This window comes from Heterocephalus glaber, unplaced genomic scaffold (assembly GCF_053883595.1).
Source record: "Heterocephalus glaber isolate CG9 unplaced genomic scaffold, H.glaber_assembly_v1.0 deba00001571, whole genome shotgun sequence".
NCBI lineage: Eukaryota > Metazoa > Chordata > Mammalia > Rodentia > Bathyergidae > Heterocephalus > Heterocephalus glaber.
Window position 1 is genome coordinate 1,379,054 of NW_028258356.1, and position 16,708 is coordinate 1,395,761.

Here is a 16,708-nt window from a genome sequence, read left to right on the forward strand (position 1 = left end):
GTACAATCTATTTTTTCCATTTTTCCATTGTTATTACAATTTGAATTCCAATTTTACCTAGTTTTTGCTCCTAGTGTTTATGTTCTTGCCAACTCGTTGATATGTTTGATAATTTTTTTTATAATTCTACCTAGCACTTTTGGTTGCTTCTGGTGGGAGAATCTGTCAGTCTCTAGTGTGCCACACTGCTGGATATGAAAGTCCAATATGCTTTTCCAAGAGTTGGAACTTCATTGTTTTGTAAAGTATCAACCTGCACTATAAAAACCAGGGTCTAACTCTAGTGGTCTAAGCTCCCTGCCTATAAACATAAAGAATAGCTACCTTTTGGCCTATGTCAAGCTAGTTTTTGTAAAGGACTCTGCTATGGCTTATATCTGGATCTCCCTCTTCCCCAAAGCCTCATGCACTCATAGAAGGGTCTTTTGGGAGGTGGTTGGGTCATAGGGGTATGATGTCAGAAGTAAAACTAAGTGTGATGTTGGAAAGTAAAGCCTGGTTGGAAGAGGTAGGTCACTGGGGGTGTGACCTGGAAGGGTCTATCTCCCTCCCCCGTCTCTCTCTCTGCTTCCCACTGCCATGCCATGAGTTCCTTCTCCACTCCCATGCCATCCTGCCATGGAGCCTGCTAACTGTGGACTGAAACTTCTACAGACTGTGGGCCAAAATAGACCTTTCCTCCTTAGAGTCATGGGTGTTGGATATTGTGTCCTACCTATGAGGGAAGTAACTAAGACAGATTTTGGTCTTAGTTATTAAAACAGAGAAGTGAGGTTGTTACTGTGACTGCCAGACTATGTGGTTCAGAATCATCTAGAAATGGTTAACAGGAGGAGTTTGGAAAGGTTTGGAGATGCAGGCTGGAGAATTAGCCCTAGAATACTGTAAACCAAGCACTGATGGCAGATTCTGGTCAGAGCTCAGAGGACCAGAACACTGACAAAAAGGCAATCAGAAAAGACCAGGATCAGGAGGTTTCAGTTGGGAACAAGGACTCCATTGGAGTCCTTGGATTCCAGGCCATGTCTATTGTGCTTCAGCAGAACATTTGCCTACATTTTGCTCCTATCCTGAGATTTAAGGAAGACTAAGATTAAGCCCAGCAGACTAATTAATCTGGCTGAGGAAATTTCAAGGCAGTCTGATGTTGAGGCTGTGGCTGGAGTACTATTAGGGCTTTTAGCCAATTCTACCTTGAGATTCAAGGTAAGAGTTTTGAGTTTGGCCAGAAAGGAAGCTCCTGAAAAGTTGAGGCCTGTAAAGATAGAACAAGAGAGAGCTTGGCTGCTAAAAAGATTAGGATTTAAAAAAAAAGCCAAGTACTTCACACCAAGACAATAGGAAAAATGCCTTGAGGGAATGTGAAGAATCAGCAAGGCCCTACGGTTTACAGGCCCAAAATTACAAAGGTGAAGAAGGACTTTGGTTTGAGAAGAGAGCCTCAGAGCACTCTATTGGAAGAAGGCCACCTAGGGAATTGATATTCCTTGATATTCAGTTGATCATGCTCAGCCATTTAGGCACTTGGAGACCTGTGCAGCCTTGATACGAAAGAGTTCAGCTATTGCTACGGTTGGTGGCAGACCTTCGTGTCATCCATGTGGTGCTGGTTTTATGTGCTTGAAGAATGCAAGAGTTGTGGGGTCAGCATCTTACTTACGTTTCTTGTTGCTGGGACAAAATACCTGACACCCACAAGTTAAAGGAGGGAAAGTTTATTTTAGCTTACAGTCTGTGGAGGTTTCAGTCCATAGTTGGCTGGCTCCAAGGCAGGGTGGCATGGCAGAGGGGCTGGCAGAGGAGAAACAGTCCATGAAAGGGAAGGCAGGAGGCAGCAAGCAGCAGCCTCCCTTTACCTTTTATCTCCTCTGGGCTATATGCTTTTTGGGTGGTGCCACCCACACCTGAGATGGGCCTTCCCATTAACCACACCCAGAACTATGATAAACCAATCAGTGTGCTAATTTGGTTATCACACACCCTTAATTCATATTCGCACACCATAGATCCAGCTACCTCTGAAAAGCCCCACCTATGACAGCATGAGGCTGGGCGGGGGTGGGGTGCATCTAGATATAAGCCATGACAGTCAGGAAGACTTCCACCCAGATTTCAGAAAAAGGCCTGGGAGGCCATGCAATGTGCCCATGAGTGGGCAGTGTGTGAAGCTGTGAGAGTGAAGCCAGAAGTGGAGACACCCAGCATGTTGGAAAAGCCAAGAACATGGAATGTCTAAGGAAAGATGCAAGGAGTGAGCCAAGCTGGCCTAAGAGAGAAGTCATGAGGGCTATACCAGCAATGCTGGAGGGGCAGGGTCATCCAAGTCCTTTGGAGTTCACATCTTACCACAGACTACCCAGGGTGCTGGGCATGAAACTATGAGATTTAATGTTTGCCCTGCTGGATTTAGGTCTTGCTTTGGTCTCATTCCTTTCTCTCCATTTCTCCCTTGTGGAATGGGAATGTTTACCTCTGCCTTTGTATTTGTATGTTGGCAGTGTTTAACATTTTTTTTCATTTTTACAGGGCCTCACAGCTAAGAGTTTGCCTTAAATCTCAGACTTTGGACTTGGACTTTTAGCAATGCTGAAACTGTTACGACTTTTGCAACTCTTAGAGATGGACTAAATATATTTTGCATGAAGAGGTACACCTAAGTCTTTTGATTGCTGGGACGGAATGTAATAGTTTTTAACTATAACTCCCCCGAAAGGCTCACGCATTCACAGGTGGGGCTTTTTGGAGGTAATTGAATCATGGGGGTGTGGATTAGTGGATTAGTCCACTGAGGAGTTTATAGCTGTGATTTTGGGAGGTAAAGTCTGGTCAGAAGGGGTGCGTCACTGGGAGTGTGGCCTGGAAGAGTATATTTCCCTTCCTCCTCCCTTTATCTCTCTCTCTCTGCTTCCTATCATGCCATAAACAAGCCTTCTCTACCATGCCCTTCTGTCATGCTGCCCTGCCTTAGAGCTGACTATGAACTGAAACTTCTACAAACTATGAGCCAAAACAAACCTTATGTCTTTAGAATTGTGGGTATGGTGTATTTTGTCCCAGTGACAAAGGAAGTAATTAAGACAGATTTAAAATAATGTGGAGTCTGTTTTAAACTGGAGATACCATGCAAATTTACAAATTTTCTTAACTTTATAAATAAAATGTGGCAAACAAGTAACAAAAGTTACAACTAAGGGTAACAATCTTAGAATGACTTGCCCAATTTAAAATATCTTTGTATTTATTTCCTTTATCTTCTGGCCCCAAGTATGAATGGGAAAATCTTCAAATTATAAAATTAAGTATTATTTTATATGTTGTATTTGACATTACTTATATAATCTATTTTTTAATGAAAAGGAAAGAAGGTAAACTTGAGTACTTTATAAAATTTATAATGTTTTAAAATTTGTGTTTGTCTCTTCGATATATGGATAAGCAACCTAACAGGATGTTCATGACATTTTATGTACTTTATAGGCTGAGGTCCTGAATGTTTAACATACTGTAATATATCTTTGTCTCTGTGTTATCAAGCTGAGGTATTATTATAGGTAACTACCCATATTACCCTTCTCATTCTCAAACTGCTAGTAATATAAGTATCCAAGGGGAATACTTGTAAATACATTCCAAAGAGCCTTGTGGATGGTAGATGACTTGCAAATGGACCAGTGTAGGCACATAGCTGTTACTATTTCCTGTAGGTGTATGATATGTTAGGTCTAACGTAGTTTTTTTTTTTTGGTACCAGGGATTGAACTAGGGACCTTGCAAGGCAGGCGGTGGAACCACTGAGCTAAGTCCCCGGCCCATGGTCAAATGTAGAACATATTATAGGGCCTGTCCTCTAAACATTCATATACCAAGATAGTGTACTCTGCATGTATGTCATTCACTCATTCTGCATTTAATGTGAGTCAGTTCTACTGCATATTTAGCTTTGTGCCTGCTCTCAAGGAGATTATAATCTAATTAAGAAAGTAGAGAAAAAAATTACAATTATAGTTCTGTATAAAAAGTGGTAGAAACAGGTAAGATGTTTTAGAGTTACAGGTAGGGACACTGAGCCCATACTGGAGTGGGTGGAATAAGGCTGGGGGGCAAGCAACAGTGAAAGGTTTATAATGGAATTGATGCCTGGAAGGATAAGCAGGAATTAGCTAGGTCCAGGAAAGGTAGGGAACCAGGAAATAACTAACCTTGGAAATGGCATAAAGTCAGACATGTGTGAGAGTACGGCAAGACTAGGGAGCCCTCAAAGTTTATTATGTATTTATTCCCTTGTCATTAACACACCACTCTCCCTATGGTTAGTCTTTGGAGGGGATTTCCTGTCCCTATGTCTAGCAGAAGGCACATAGATGCTAGAGTAATAAATGTTTGATGAAGGAAAGAACAAAAAAGAAAGATCATAATTTAGCGGGGAACAAATGAGACAGAATTTGGGAATTAGAATAGATAAGACATGGTAATACACAGGAGATGGAGTAAAACATAAAAACAGATTGGAATAAAAGTGAATTTTTAGGTTTCTGTTGGATTATAGGTGGATGTCAACAGTAATTAATAATAACAGCTGGTATTCACTCTGTCTTGTAATACATTGAGTTTTTACATGTTTTAAACCACTCAAACTCTCAACAACTCATTGTTGTAGGTATTCTTATTTTACCCATTTACTAGTGAGGAAATTAAGATGAGAGTTCAACTGGCCCAGGATCACAGAGATAGTAGGGGTGGCAGATTCAAAACCAAGAATTCTGATTCCAATGGAATACATTTATAACCTACTTTTCTTTACCTTCTCTAAGATGAGATCAATGCATAGAATAATGGTCCTGTTCAATGTGTATCACACAAATTGCAAGTCTTTCTTTTAGTAAACTTAGGCTGTGATTGCTTTTTTTTTTTTTTTTTTTTTTTGGTACCGGAGGTCAAACTCGGGTCCTTGCACTTTCGGGGCAGGCAGCAGAACCACTAAGCTAAATCCCCGGCCCATCTGACTGCTTATCTTTTGTCAGGCTTTTAGGAGCATGGTTCTGTCTGTAATTTCACTTTTTCCACTGGGAAGTCTTAATGTGGTGTGGAAGTTTGATAAAACCGCTTACACAAAAGATGGGTGAAGGCAGGCACAGAAAGGACGTTCTCAAATGCTGGCACGGTTGCTGGAATGACGGGATCTGGATTCTATCAGGCTCTCCCTGACATCGGCCTCCACACACACGTTATAAGGTATATACAGTATGGGCGCCGACCCTAAGGTTGGTTGTACCAGTCCTCAACTCACAGTGAAGGCGCCTCCTCCGACTCCTGGCGAGCCCAAGGCGCTGTAAGGTATCTCCAGGCAGTCTCTAGGGCCGGGAAACACCTCTCTGGGCAGCCGCCGGTCGTTTCCAGGGAAACCGCCCGCGGAGGCACCTGGGACCCACGGCGGGCCCCGCCTGGCGGCAGGGGGCGCGGAAGCGCGTTGGCCCCTGCGGCCCCACTCACGCCCCGCCCCGCCCCGCCCCGCTCCCAGCCCCGCCTTCTCTCCGCAGGGACCTGCCGCTCCCAGTTCCCGGCTCCCGACCCCGCTTCCGGCGCAGGCGCAATCTAGCTCTCCTTCGGCGGCGGCTCCCGGCGCAGTGCGCCGTGCGCGGCGGAGTAGGCGGGGGTCGGCCCGTGGTCCTTTGGCTCTCGCTCCCTGGGGCGCGCTCCGTGCTGCTCTGCGAGCGCCCCTGAGTACGGGCGTTGGGTTCGTCAGGTGAGTGTGGCCGCGGGAGGGAGCGGCCCGGGGCGGGAGTACCGCCCCCCTTGGCGCCGCGCGCCTGCCCGCCTCCCGTCTGCCGGCCGCAGGTGCAGGTGTAGGCTCCGCGGCCCGGGCCGGCGAGCGCTTCCACGCCTGGGCGCGCGGGCCCCGCGTCACCCGCGACGGGTTCGGGGCGCCGGGCACCCGGTGGGCGTCGGGCGGCGGCTCCTCAATGCTCTCCGGGCCCAGGCGCGTTGCTCCGGGGGGCGCGGTCTCGGGCGCCCGGGGTGATGATCTCTGAGCCTTGGGTGGCAGTCTGCGGGCGAACGCGGCCCAGCCCCGGGGGGCTTGGGTCACGGAGGAGTAAAGAGTTCCCGAACTTGTCGGGACCCGGTCGCAGCACGGACGGCGCGCGGCACCCGGTACGGAATCAAGCGGTAGCTGAGGGAGTTCTTTCCTGCCCCAGTCCTAGTAAACGTCGTGCGAAGCGCCGTGCCCAGGAGTAGAGGTCACCCTCGGGAGATTTCGGTGAAACCTGGAGGGGAAGAGCCAGCGCCTGGAGTCGCGCCTTAGGCGGCAGCTCAGTCCTGCCAGACTTGAGTTTGGGGGAGAGGACAGTGCCTTCCCGGCATTGACAGCTCCGGCATTGACAGCTCCTCACCGCCGCCCGCTGAAAAGCCAGCCTCAGGGCTGGACGGGGGATGATGCTAGGTGGAATCTGCAGCACTTGAAGAGCTGACAGTTTTTACGGGATTAAAAGAAAAAAATCTGTAATGGCCAAAGGGTAAGATATTGAAAAATAGGAACAATTTAGTTTCACTCGAAAGTTGCCTATTCCAACGCTACCTGTTATACATCTTGTTTTCCCCCAACTCCTGCCTTTCAGTGTCTGGGAAAAGCCCTGTAATGTTTTGCTGTGGAATGATTGCATAATTGGAGAGGCCGATAAGATTAAAACAAAATTGTCCTACAGTAAATCTGTTGAAAGACCCAGTTTCTGGTTTTTGCCCTTATTTTGTTGTACAGGCAGGGCTTTTTTTTTTTTTAGTGGTGAATGACAAATCAAGGAGAAAAGAGGCAGAATAGTTTGTAGATCATCATAGTAAATATTTGATACTGTTAAATATTTCACCAGTTTTATGGGGCCTTGTTCTGTTAACATGTGTAATTTATTTACCAGTACTGCGCATTTTGATAGGACTTTTCATGTTTGGAAATTGTATTCAGAATGTAGCTTATGTGAAACAATCCTAAAGCCTGAGTGGGATTTATAGAAGTAAACTTAACAGTTACATAATTTTACTATAATAGTTTATTACCATTAGAAGAAAAGTCTAATTTTTTTCTTTTTTCAGCACAACAGTGTTATGTGTTAATGCATACTTTTGTGAACCAGAGTGTTCCATGTAACTCTTCCTTGTGTTTCCCAAACCAACTCATCTGTGGTAGTGAGTACATCCACCTTTCAACCAGGATGATTATTTGATGTTCGGCTGTTTTGTGTCCAGTTAGTGAAGTATCTAATTAGATCCATTTGTATTTTTTGAATTAGAGTAGTGTAGTTATGCATATGCTCCCTTTAATATTCTTTACCTTTGATTTTCTCTAAACCCTTAATCTCCCCCAACACACAGATAGATGCTCTGCAAATAATTTTTTTGTAAATTGAGAAGTTTGTAGAAATAGCTCACTCGTATTTTAGTATGGCAGAACAAAAACTTATAAGTTACATTCGTTTTACATGTATTTCCTTCCTTAGTAGATCTCACTGAACAAATTAGTTCAGAACAAATTAGTCCAAAAATTAATCCAAAAAAGCTGGACTCATGAAGAATTATTTAACTTTCAGTGCCATCACTTACTAGGCATATGACCTTAAGTAAATGATTTAACTTTTCTGAGCTTGTCTACATTTGTACATGAAATAGTACTAGGTAGAAACATATGAAATTGCCAGTATTTGGCTGTTTTTTTATGTCTAGCCCAATCATGGGTTTCATAATGATGAGGTGAGGATTTAATGAGGTATTCCATGTGAAATGTGGGGGAGGGAAGAAGGAAAAAACGTTAGCTTGACAGTATGTCATGCCCTGTGCTTATTTTAAGGTACCTTGACTCTTTAGTCCTCAGGACATTCTTGTTATGTAGGTGGTTTATCGAATTTTACCAATCAGGAAATTGAGGTACAGAGAATAGAAATAACTTGACAGTAGTTACTTAGTTAACTACTATCCTTGGTCATATACTGCAGCTGATTAATGGCAAAGCCAGGTTTAAAAACTGTGACTGTCCAAAATGGAACTCTTAACCCTCTTGTTCCTTACATTACTGGTCTGCACATCCTGAAAAAGGGCTTTGTATTTATAAGGAAGCATACAGATGAAAGGTGGTGTTATTCGTGTTTCTGGGTAAAAATACCTAAGGTTTCTTATGATGATGATGCTGCCACTGCTACTTCTGTTACTAAGTCTGCTGTTTCTCTTGTGCCAAGTCCTGTTCTAAGCACTATCCCCACTCACTGTCACAACAAGCTAGAAATAGGTAGTATTTTACCCCCATGTTATAATTGAGAAAATTGAGACATGGAGAGGTTATATAGTTTGCCCAAGGTCATAATTAAGTGATAGGCCTACATTAGGAAATCAAGCAGTTGTCTTCAGTACCAGTGTTGTTAACCACTGCATTCACATCACTCCATAAGTTACACTGCTAAGGAATCGTTGGCTCTTAGTCACTGCACTACCTCTCCATTTGTAGGTTATAATACTGAAGAATTGTTTTTAATTTAGCTTTCTTGAGATACTTAATATTACTTTAATATTTAATTCTTTTGTCAACAGAGGTTTTAAAAATTAAATATTCATTGAACATCTACTCTGCAAGTCAGGATGTTAAAGTATTCATAAAGCATCTGGAAGGTAGAGACATACAATACATAATCATCCCCCGCCCCCCTTTTTTTGCGGCACCAGGGATTGAATCCAGAGCCTTTGGACTAAGCTACATCCCCAGCCTTTATTTATTTCTTATTTTGAGTCAGGGTCTCACCATGTTTCCCAACCTGGGCTCAGATTTGTGATCTTCCTGCTCAGCCTCCCAGAGTGCTGGGATTACAGGTATGTGTCACCATGCCTGGCTTCCCATGGCTTATGTATGTTCCTCAAAACTTTGTATACATTTTATTTTTGAGTTTTTATTAGTGCATGTTTGGATTATGTAATACATTCATTGTGGGGAATTGGTAAACATATGTAACACATCTTAATTCTTTTTACTCCCCTTTCCCTTCTCCTTCCCCTCTCCTGCCTCCAGCTTTGTATACATTTTAATGAGTGCCAAATAAGACAAAGAGCTAGAATTGTTGAGTAGTAGGGAGGAACGAAGAATGAGAAGTAGGTAGAGATATTTATGAGGGAAAGTTTTGAGGATATTTTGAGAGTATGCTTTTTCAAACTAAACTTTTGACCCAGTATCATTCTGGTTAAAGTGCAGTTCAACCAGGACCAGTCAATTTATTTATATATATATATATATATGTATATATATATGTGTACATATATATATACATATATATATGTATGTACATATATATATATACATATATATATGTATATATATATATATATTTTTTTTGGTACCGGGGATTGAACTTGGGACCTTGTGCTTGGCGGTTGCACCACTGAGCTAAATCCCCAGACCTAATTACTGTATTTTTAATGTCCTAAAAATAAAATATAAGGTTTTAAAAGCTCTTTTCTACATGTTTCTCATTTTCTGTACCAGGTAGTACTTTTTCACCTTTATGCTTCTGTAATATTGAGTACATCCTTTTATTGGTATTTATTAATTTTGACATGTGGACTCTATTTGTAACTATTTCCTGAGCACTAGAAACACATTTGACAAAGTGGTCTCTTTTCTAGTCTACAAGTGCTTGAAGGGCACAACTGAGAGTCATAGAGATTGACTTGGCCAAGTTCACACAGCTAGTTCATAGTAGAATCTGGTTTAGAGTGAAGGTTTTCTGAAGCTAGTCTGATTAAATTGCTCATTTCCTCAGACTTTAAAATTCCACTTTCTCCAGTCTTCATGGTCTTCAGGTACTTACTGTTTTACCACCATCTTTTTAGAAAAACATAGCCTGGCATTTCTCTCCTCTTCAGTGCTTTCTTTGCTCGTCATGCTGTCTAGACTCTTGTTTATCTAGTCAGTTCCTATTTCAGTGACTGTTGAGTGTTTAGTTAACGTTTATTCTTGCATATGCAAAATAAGGCTCCCACTATTAAAAATTCAGAAAAATTTTTATATATCTGTTCCAAAGATTTATAATTAAATATAATAAAATATTAGTAACTTGGTAAGTTCAGAACATTTTCTGAAAATCCCAAATAGAAGAATCTTCAGTAATATCTAAAAATGCCAGGTTGTACATTCAAGTACTGTGGAATTAGTAAGTGGAAATTAGTATATGAGCTGTCTTAATAAAAATGGGAAGGTTGTGCAGCTTGAGCACTTGATTGATTTTCTTTTTGAGTTACTAGTAATTTCATACTTGTAAGCATAGAATACTTCTTAATGTGTAAATATGACTTTTTCTTGTTATAACAAAAGTGTTAGCTTGGAAAGCCAACTTTAAAATTATAATAGAAGTTAATTAGAAAATGATTTTATGTATTTTCATTTTTTCTCACTTTTTATACTGTATTTGAATTTGCTCTTTAGACTTGTTTGGAGGGCATTCTAATTATGGAAAATTTAAAATAAACAGACACAGTAGCACTTGAACCTCAAAGTTCCCATTATCTAGTCCAGTCACCATCAGTAGTAAAGGTTAATCTAATCCTATCTACTTCTCTCCCTCCTGTATTTTTCTTTTTGGTACCATGTGAGGCAGGCGCGCCGCCACTGAGCTAAATCCCTGGGCCTCTCTGTATTTTTTAAAGCAAATTGTAAGCATTGTGCAATTTCATCTTTAATTATTCCAATATAGTTTTCTAAAAGATAGTGGAAATACAAACTTTAAAAACCTACTGATGTCTTATGTATCAAATATCCATTCCTTTTTCATTTAAAACATTTTAATTGACACATAAATATAAATATGGGATATAGTAATAGTCAATACATGTATACAATGTGTAATGATCAGATCAGAGCAATTGGCATATCCAATACCTCAGAGATTTATTACTGTATTTCTTTGTGTTGGGAACATCCAAGTTATACTATTTTGAAATACACGTAATTATTGTCAGTCATGATTATTTTACTGTGTTATAGAACGTTAGAAGCTATTCCTGCTATGTCCTGTACTCATTGTCTTCTCTCCATCCCTATCCAACCCTTTGCAGCCTCTGAATGTTTTCCATTCTTCCATCCCAACCATTCTTATTTCCATATTTCTTTATTCTTTCCATTGCCAGTGCATGAACCTGGCACGATGGCCCTATGATTCCATCACAGTGGTAGGCTGAAACAGGAGGATCACAAGTTCAAGCCTAGTTTAGGAAATTTACTAATTTAATGAGACCCTGTCTCAAAATAAAAATGGTTGGGTTTGTAGTCTAAGGCAAAGATTCTGGGCTCAATCCTCAGTATTGCAAAAAAACAAAAAACCAAAACCCTTGACATTAGATCATACCTTCATAATCTCTTGCATAGCCTGTTGCAGTAACCTTTTAACCAGTTGCTGCTAGTTTCTTCTCTAAAGTTTTTATTGCCTTGGAATTCATTTTTCTAAAGACTATAGGACATTTATACTTTGTAAGATGAAGAGCCAACAATGCTTTCAGGATAAACTCCAAGCAACCTTTTCCATGTTAAATGAGGCTTTTAATGGTCTGTCCCTTAGCTACCTTTTCTTCCTGATTTTCTGTCACTTTTTCTATTGTTAGTTTCCATAGTGCCAGACCCTTATTCCCTGACTGTCTTATTTTTCTGCCTTGCCAATCTGTTGGACTCCTATTCAGCATTTAAATCCAAGTTATAATTTACTTCTCCTTGAAATCTTCTCTTTTCCTCCTTCTCTTACTATACCCTTGGTGTAATCATTGGGTGATTCATAATAGGAGATTTGTCGTCTTCATATGAATTAATTCTGAACACATACTTTAAAGAGCAAAAGACTTTCAGACCTGTGATATTTTATTTCGTTGCCAGATAAGTTACAGTTATGGAAATTTCACATGCTTGAAAAAGAGACTAAATTTGATGTTAAAATAATCTTTCCATAAATGAGTTGAATTTAAACAATATAAATATCCCCTAGAATGAAAACGTTGTAGGTAGAGGCATTGCTCAGAGGTACTGTCTTAAGTGTTGAAAGCATTGTCTTTTAATTTTTATCCTTTAAGGTAGAAAACCATGGTAGAGGTTTCCAGATGAGAGAACCTAGACAGATTGCCCAATAATTTGACAGAAGCAAGATTCAAACCCACTTCTCTTTGAGTTTTGCCTCTTTTTTATTCATAGCTTATGTTCCAGCTTATAGAATATTTGTGTTTTCCATAAATGTGTAGCTTTCATACCTTAAGGATACTTGAAAAACTTTTCCAAGAAGTTTGTCTTTCTCATTATTTTCTGCTTGTTATTTAGGGTCCTTTATTTGTTTTATTTTGTTCTGAGAGTTCATTGCCTCTGATTTATTTGTCTGTCCTGTGTGGTCTGTTAGTATCCTTTCATCTACTGTGATACTGGACACATTATCATTGCCTCTACTTGTCAGTCTGTCCTACTGTATTGAAGCTATTTGAGGGTAGAGTAGTTTAATCTCTCTCTCCCCCAAGGGCCTGGTACGTTAGAATAGGTCCTCAGTAAATACTTGCTAAAAAGAATGGCTGAAATACAGTGTTTATATATAGGAAAAATAGAGTTGATGCAAGAATGATAGATTGTGATCCAGTATAAAGAGAAACATTAGAATGGTCTAACAGTGGAATGGAAAACAATTCTAGTGGTAGAGAGTACGTTGTTGTGGTAAAGAGCTTGGACTCTGGAGTCCAGCAGACATAATTCTAGTTGCCCTAAGCTGCAGTTTCTTCAGTGTACTGAAACTATACCTAATATTTAGTAAATGCTTAATAAAAACTAGCTGTTATTATTAGAGGAGAAATCTTATTTTTCTTTGTGATTGGGACTGGTAGTTGGATGGTTCAGCTCCCCCTTTTTTCTATTTCGCCATGGATTATTTTGAAATAAATTCAGGTAATCTTACTTCATTATAAATGCTTTGGTGTATATCTTTAAAAAATAAGGATTTTTAAAAAACAGTACCATTATTTCTAAAAATTAAAGCTAATTCCTAATATGTATTTTATAGTTGGTTTGTTCAGATAAGAATCTGAAGATCTGCACATTATATTTAATTATATCTTTTACATCTCTTTTCAAATATAAGTTCTCTCTCTTTTAGCAGTTTATTCACAAAACCTGATGGATTGACCATGAGAGTTTACCAGAATCCAAATTTTTTTGGTTTTTTTTCTCCACAGTCATATAATAATATATCCCTTTCTCTTGAGCACTTGCTATAAACTGATGAAGATGTAGAGGCTTGATTGGTTTTGGGTCCTTTTATTTTCCTCAGTGGAGTAATGCTTCATGAATCGTGATGGTATTCATTTCTTATTTAGCACATAACACACATAATGTCTCATTCTCTCTTTTATTGTGATGTGATTAGTAACTTTAGGTGCTGTCATTCTGATCCACTAGCTATGAAGTTCCTGAAACAGCTTTTTCTGTTAGGGTTTTAATAGCTATTGATGATTTTGCCTAGACCAATTTTTTCATTGGAATTGTAAAGTTGATACTGAGTGAAGTTAAAAACAAACAAACAAATAACTTTTTCCCTTGAAATATTTTGCTGGATGACATAAAGGAAAGTAAGGGTAAATACTTCTTTCCATTTCCTTACCAATTTTGATAATAGTGAATTGGCTCCATAGCACTGACCAGTGAGTTTTTTGTTTGTTTTATTTTTAGTATCATTATGAATTCATGGGTTTAAAAATATTTTGAGTTTAGTTCTTTGCAGATATTATGCTTTTTATTATGCTTCAGATTGTCTCATCTTTAGTTAGTGGGAGTCCTTTGGATTTCTTGCCAATAATGTTTGATAGGTTGCTTGCTTCCTGGTATAACAAGATATTCTGGGATTCTTTTGTGCATTACTGCCCCAGGCCTGGAGTCATCTATTTCTCCCAGGAACCTTGTTCTTTCTTTGTAGGAAATGGTATTACTCTCTGAGCACGGGGATACTCATTGCTCTTGAATTGATCAGTGTTGCTGTACTTTTTCATTGAATAAAGTTAGGAATATTTTAAAATAGAAATTTTTTTCTGGTATTTCTGATTCAGATATAGGATTCTAGGATTTAAACCTGTGTCTTGTTTCATATGCTAAAAACTTGGTTCCAAATTATATTAACATAACTTACTTGGTTCAGATTATATGTCTAATGGTTTCAGAATAACGATGTTGCTATGTGATCACTGAAAGTAGTTTATGGCTTTATTTTTACTTTTACCCTTAGAATACATTTTATCAAGGATTTATATTACTGTTTTAAGGTCATTTGAAGTAATTCTTTTGTATGTGGTTAAGGTACCATCTCAATATACAGTTAGGTTTATTTGTTTTAGGAATTATTTTTTAAAACTTAATTTTGTTTTTTCACTTATATGGTTTCAAACTCTACTGGACATTTTAAATACTTTATTGATATTTAATATGAGAAAGTTAAAATTTTCAGTTAGCAAGTGAATGCATATCTATTTTATGGAAGAAATTATATGCTATACTGTTGATTGTGTTTGGTAACTTTGAAGTTCTGAGCAGGATCTTTCATGATCATCAAAATAGCATTGTAGGAAAGAAGAATTAGATGTTGTGTTCAGATCATAGAAAACTACTTCTCAATGTAGTAAGTTTGGACTTCTTCTGTAGCTAGTGTGAAATCAATAGTTTATAGCTTTAGATTATTTACACGAAAAACTTAGGACATTTCTTAGTTTTCATGTAACCTTTGTAATGTAATTGAGTAGTTATATAAAATATATTTTGCTAATGGAGAAATTAAAGCATTCTTGCTAATGGCTGTGACATGTTTATTGAGACCATACTATGTGCCAGGTACAGAGTATTCTACTAAGTACTTTCATAGATTGTCTTCCTTGATCCTTACAGGACACAGGAGGGAATGATGTTATCCTCATTCTCATCCTATCAGAGGAGGAATTTAAGGTTTAGGGAAATGTACCATATTATCCAGGATTGGATCCTAGACCCATAATGGACATTATTAGAAGAACCAGTGAACTTTGAATGAGACCTGTCCATTAGATGATAATTTTGATCAGTGTTACATCCAGTATTTGTCGATCAGTTTGTGATTAAATAAGAGACTGTCTTTGTACTTAAGATATAGTATATATACATACTGAGATATTAAGCATTAATGGGTGTCAGGTCTGAAACATTTTCAAAGGACCTAAAAGTGTTAACAGTTTGATAATGTGGGTGAATGGTACCCAGGAGCTCTACAGTTCTTATGTGAACTTAAAATTATTTCAAAATAAAAAGTGTTGACTCACCAAAGTCACATAGCTAGTATGGTGCAGAACAGAAGAGTTACTTGAACTTAAGTCTATTATTCTAAATGTGCTTGTGTATGTGTATGTATATCTTCACTGTCTGTTCTATTTTTTCTAACCAAGATCACAGATAATAGCAAAATTAAAAATGTCAAGCAAAGGTTTTTTCATTCCTCATGTTTACTTACTAATTATACCTAAAAAACATTAGCCATCTTTTTCAAATTTCTTTCAGATCAGCTTGTTTGCCTTTTATAGTGTTTATATTCTTGAGGTTTTGTAATAAATGCTAAGTGATAACAAGGTTTCTTTCCTTTACTATTTCTTTTATCATAAGCTTATATTTTATTATGGACTATTAAATACATTTTATAATTTATGTATCTTAAGTTAGTTCTAAATGTAGCCATTTAAAAATAATCTGCTTTTTGTTTTAATATAGGTTATTTTATGATGAAGCTTTTGCTATGGCTAATGACCCCTTGGAAGGCTTTCATGAAGTAAACCTTGCTTCACCTACTTCTCCAGACCTTCTTAGTGTGTATGAATCAGGGACTCAAGAGCAAACTACCTCAGCAAGTGTCATCTTCCGACCACATCCTTCAGCTTTATGCTCCACTCCTGTCCAGGCTAATGCATTGGATGTTTCTGATCTTCCTACACAACCTGTGTATTCACCCCTCAGACATTTAAACTGTGTGGAAATATCTAATATCAGGTAGGACATCAAAACATTTGTTTTGAATGTTTTTTTAAAAATGAATAATTTGCTTGGTTACCTTACATTTTACTGTTATAGAAAATTTGAGTAATATAAGCTTGCCCATACAGAGCGATATGTGTCAATGTTCTTTTGTTTTTTTGAGACAAAGTCTCACAATGTGCTTCAGTCCGGCCTTGAACTCACTATGTAGCCCGGGCTGGCTTTGAACTCAAAATAATCCTCCTGTCTCGGCCTCCCAAATGCTGGGGTTACAGGTATGCGCTACCACACCCAGCCATCAATGCTGTACAGCAGTGACTGGCAAACTTTATGTGAGGGCCAGGTAGTAAATGTTTTAAGCTTTGGTAACCATACAGTCTCTGTCTCAGCTATTCAGTTCTGCTCCTTTAGAGTGTGAAAGCAGCTATAGGCAGAATGTAAATGAATAAATGTGGCTGTGTTTCAAAAAACTTTATATATGAATACAGAATTTTGAATTTCATAAAATTTTCACATGCCACAAAATATTATTTTTAAAATGTCTTTTTAATCATTTGAAAACATGAATGTTCTTAGCCCCAAGGGCCTTGTGAAACAGGTGGCTGGCTTGATTTAGCCTGCAGATTTTAGTTTGCTGACCCTTCTTCTTGAGTAGCACTGTCCAACAGAACTGTCTGTGATAGG

General features: G+C 38.9%; 2 protein-coding genes across 7 annotated transcripts in view; one reads left to right on the plus strand and one right to left on the minus strand.

Annotated features, from left to right (window-relative positions):
* The window catches only part of Best3 (bestrophin 3), a 77,938-nt gene extending 72,510 nt beyond the window's left edge, over positions 1 to 5,428 (minus strand). For 3 of the 4 annotated variants that reach the window (XM_087192487.1, XM_087192486.1, XM_087192485.1), the window contains exon 1: positions 5,109 to 5,428. The gene's annotated coding sequence lies outside the window, so the exon portion shown is untranslated. The remainder of the gene's footprint in view (positions 1 to 5,108) is intronic. The other variant, XM_087192488.1, reaches the window with a different exon arrangement.
* A 93-nt stretch (positions 5,429 to 5,521) lies between these two features.
* Positions 5,522 to 16,708, plus strand: part of Rab3ip (RAB3A interacting protein) — a 72,216-nt gene continuing 61,029 nt past the window's right edge. The window contains exons 1-3 of one of the 3 annotated variants that reach the window (XM_021258531.2): positions 5,595 to 5,743; positions 6,195 to 6,512; positions 15,764 to 16,039. In XM_021258531.2, the coding sequence (XP_021114190.1) occupies positions 6,502 to 6,512; positions 15,764 to 16,039 (287 nt within the window). In that variant the 5' untranslated portion in view covers positions 5,595 to 5,743; positions 6,195 to 6,501. Of the gene's footprint in view, positions 5,744 to 6,008; positions 6,151 to 6,194; positions 6,513 to 15,763; positions 16,040 to 16,708 lie in introns of those variants that run through there. The other 2 variants (XM_004845053.3, XM_087192491.1) reach the window with 2 other exon arrangements.